The sequence below is a fragment of the Nestor notabilis genome, unplaced genomic scaffold (assembly GCF_000696875.1).
Source record: "Nestor notabilis isolate BGI_N333 unplaced genomic scaffold, ASM69687v1 scaffold27909, whole genome shotgun sequence".
Taxonomy (NCBI): domain Eukaryota; kingdom Metazoa; phylum Chordata; class Aves; order Psittaciformes; family Psittacidae; genus Nestor; species Nestor notabilis.
In genome coordinates, this window is record NW_009943642.1 from 1 (window position 1) to 3,809 (window position 3,809).

The following is a 3,809-nucleotide window of genomic DNA, read 5'->3' on the forward strand; positions in this document are numbered from 1 at the left end:
GCGGGGCTGGCCTCACAGCGGGGCTGGGGTACGCCAGAGAAGATGCAGTCAAAAGAACCGGAGCGGGAGCAGCCTCCCTCCTGGGGATCTGCACGGGGCCCGCAGTGCTGTGGAGGAAGGACCACGGCCACGTCTGGATGGGCAGGAGGGAAGTGGCCACAGGCGAAGGCTCCCTTTCTGCCACGTAATTATTCAGGTGGGAGAGGAGGCGCAGCCGGATGGGGTCAGCAGCATTTTGACCCTCAAGGATGCCCAGGTACCTGACAACTTCAGTGAGGCATTCACGGAAGCCAATGCTCCTGTAATCCACAGCCAGAGCTCGAGCATCTAAGAAGCCTGTAGGGAGAGGACACAGTGACGATAAGTCCATGCGGAGCTCAGGAATGTGCTTGGATTTCACTACCCTCTCTAACACACTGTGTATTTCACTTGAGGCACTTTGCTGCCGGGCGATATTCCTGACGCAGACAGCCAAGTGGGTGTCCAGGACTGGACGTTTGCATGCATGAGAATAGCATCTGTGGTTATCTCATCGGGATAGAACTGCCAAGGTCATGAAGCCTCTTACTCCAGCATGTGAGACAAGTAGGAGGTTTCATTAACTGTGCTCAGGAAGGAAGAAATTTTTCCTTTTGGATTCTATCAGTTATTGCTGCTGGAGACTTGTCTGTGGGCCAGATGGGCACTGGGTCCCTCTTTGCAGATTGACCATCCTTGGTCCTGCAGACCGGTGGGACGCTGGGTCTCCCCATGCTCAGCTTAGCACCGTTTTCCTCTGCCTGGCTCCCAATTTTTATCCTTCATTTAAGCACATATCCGGCTGAAGGACACGGGACAGTGGCAGAACCAAAACCACTGGGCCAAGAAAGCTCAAAGCCACAGAAATCAACAGGATAAAATGCAACCCATGGCTGGTTTTTAGGCTTCTGCTCCCTACTTGCAGCTCCATAAGACAATCAGCAATAAAGCAGAGAATGTCACAGCACAGTGAAGCTCTTGGACCACTTTGCTTGACAGGGTCTCTCATGACAATACAGCCCTTTGTTGCAGTGCAGTCAAACTGAATATCTAAACAAATGTTCCAGACCAAGTTACAGCTCTGAACCAAAGCCTGGATGCCAGCAGTGTCCTCAGCAAGCCAAAACCGGGTGGTAAGCAAGCCAGAGGCTTCTTTACTGGAGCTGTGATCTCCATCCTGTTAACTGGAACAGGACAGAGGGTCTGTACTGAGGTCTCGGTACAAATAAGACCTTTGTTGAATTTTGCACAGGGCTCCCTCTCTCTTCTTGTAACAACCAAGAGACACACACAAAAAAGAACAGAGAGGGAAAAAAGCCTTGTTTATTTGCAGAGTCCCCATGCAGAATCCAGCCTCTGCAGGAAACGTATCCCAGGGAGGAGGTAAAGAGCTCAATACCACTTGCCTGGGAGCTGAGCAGGACCAGGCACGTCTCTGGCTGCACAGCTTTTAGCAGGGTGTGTGACAACGACAATAGTGACATCCCCATGGGTCTGTGGGATTTGCCATCTCATATACCACTGTCTGCCAAATGGATGCATGGAAACATCCCTCAAAGGGCATTTCCCTTGGGAAGCAGACAGGGCAGCAGTCAGTTTGGTGCTGGTGTCAGCAGGGCATGGCAGCATCAAGATACTGCTTGGTGCCCAGGCTGATGGGGAATTTCCCTTCCAGTTTTCACCTTCACCTCTCACATGTGCAGTTCTTACCTGCTCCTCCAGTGGCATGAAGCATTTTTAAGTGATCTACTGTCATTTGTAGAATTTCTGCCTTCTCCAGCTTGGAAGACCCCTGTGCATTGGGAGCAGGAAAAAGAGCAATTCATCATTTTATGGGCTGGGGTTTTGTGCCTCTCAGGAGCTGCCCAATGACCTCCCCCCTCCAAAACCTTCCTGAAACCCCGAAGCACCCAGACGGAGCAGAGGATCCATCCAGGACACTGGCTCTGGTTTTTGCATCCTTCCCAAGGTGCCCAGATGCAAATTGAAAAAGCCCATTTCTGTGCATCTTCATATCTGGTTTAACCAAAACACTTCCTGGATTGACTTTAGCCTCCCCAGGGCTCCTGAATATTTGGGAATATTGTTTTACCACCCAGTTTCACCACCTACTTAGTCCCTGAAGTGATGATGATAAGACAGCCCGGATGGGAGGAAGGGTGGGAATCATGGACACACTCACCTGCTTCTCGAAGGCAGTGGGCACCAGGCGCCGCAGCTCCGAGAGGCTGCTGTTGATCCGGTCCCGGCGCCGCTTCTCAATGATCTGCAGGAGATTCCCAAGGGGAGAGAAGAAACCAGAGTCATTTATGGCCACAGCTTCACAGCTTATAAACTGCTAAGGCAGGTTGGGAGAGGGCCATATAAGTAAGTGGGTTTGGCGCAAAAGCTGAACACAGCAACGTTGACTGGTGTGAAAACCCCAGTGAAACCGTGCTCCTCCATCCCATCCCCACCCTTTCCTGCCAAATCTGAGGCCAAACTTCTGCAAAATACATCTCCAGTTGGTTGTGGGGAGAGTTCTGCAGGAGATGGAGCAGAGAACACTGTGAAGTTCTTTTTCCACCATGTCCTCACGGTAAGGACATGCCCACAGCACCCCACTGCATGCAGAGGATGTGACAAAGAGCCCTTGCAAACAGCCTGACTCCCCCGGGAGACACAGCACAGCCACTCTGAGCAACATAAATGAGACTCACCCCTCTCCTCTTCTTCCTGGCTTGTATCTGGGACGTCGTAGTGGGAGACACAGACCTGGAAACATGGCTGGAAGGGAAGAAGAGGCAATCATTTCTCATGCTAGCTGGAGAGGAACCTCCATTGCACATGTGCTTTACAGACATTTGCCATCTGCAGTTTCCCCCCTCCCTGGATAACGTCTTCTGTGGTTCCCATCTTATTTTTACCCACAACACAGAGCTCAGGAATTGGGGATGGGGAGCCAAGCAGAGACTCAAGTCCCACTCCGAGTCTCCCACCAGCCTGGGACAGATTTCTGCACCAAACGGTCCATGTGCTACCAGGCACCCGTCTCCCTCGATCTCAACCCATGCCAGCATCTCCATGGGGCTGGAAAAGCAGTGATCCAAGCTCTGGAGTCGTGGCCTTTTCCTTCTCCATGTGTGAACCTCCCCGCTCTCGTGTCTGAGCCTGCCCTGTCTGCAGGGCTTTGCCTCTTGGAGCTGTGATAGCACCACCTCGTCCCTGAGCTCCCACCCAGGGGCAGTGAAGGGCTGGCTGCTCCTCAGGGTGAGGCTAACAGCAGCATTGATGCGGTTTCTGAGGGCTTCCTGGAGAGTCACTTCACAAAACACAGGGTTTAGAGCAGGCTGCAATGTTCTGAATGCACCGGGGATGTTCTGGATAACCCCCAGTCCGGCAGACAGGAGCCAGGAGCTGGGCAGGGGAGCACCCAGCAGGAGGTGATGGAGCGGGGACCCTGCCTGCTGGCCGACAACTCTGCTTGAGGGACATGGGGGGAACAGGCTAAGAAGGGCTCCCACAAACCATCTTGTGCCTGGTGGGCAAGGGTGAGGTTAGAGACAACAAAGGTCAGCACTAGACGTGCACAGAGAGACTAAGTTCAATCCCCAGGTCCCTGCGGAGGTGAAGATGCCACAATGATGGATAACCCAGCGTGGGAAACTCCTTGGAGCAAAGCCTCTCTGCCTGGGGGGAGGCTGCCCAGGGCCACCTTCCATCTCCACAGGCAGAGTTTCTCCCTCTGGAAAGCTCTACTGGCTTAGGGCTGTTTTGTGCCCTATGGAACCTGGTGCAGGGATGTTAACAGC

At 53.1% G+C, this 3,809-nt stretch overlaps 1 protein-coding gene across 1 annotated transcript; it reads right to left on the reverse strand.

Annotated features, from left to right (window-relative positions):
- Window positions 1–7: 7 nt before the first annotated feature.
- HEYL (hes-related family bHLH transcription factor with YRPW motif-like) lies at window positions 8–2,784 on the reverse strand (the record flags this gene model as incomplete). The annotated part of the gene is made up of 4 exons (XM_010022042.1): window positions 8–336; window positions 1,729–1,810; window positions 2,201–2,284; window positions 2,718–2,784. Coding segments are annotated over 4 exons (562 nt in total), but the record flags the coding sequence as incomplete, so codon positions are not given.
- Between the last annotated feature and the right edge of the window lie 1,025 nt (window positions 2,785–3,809).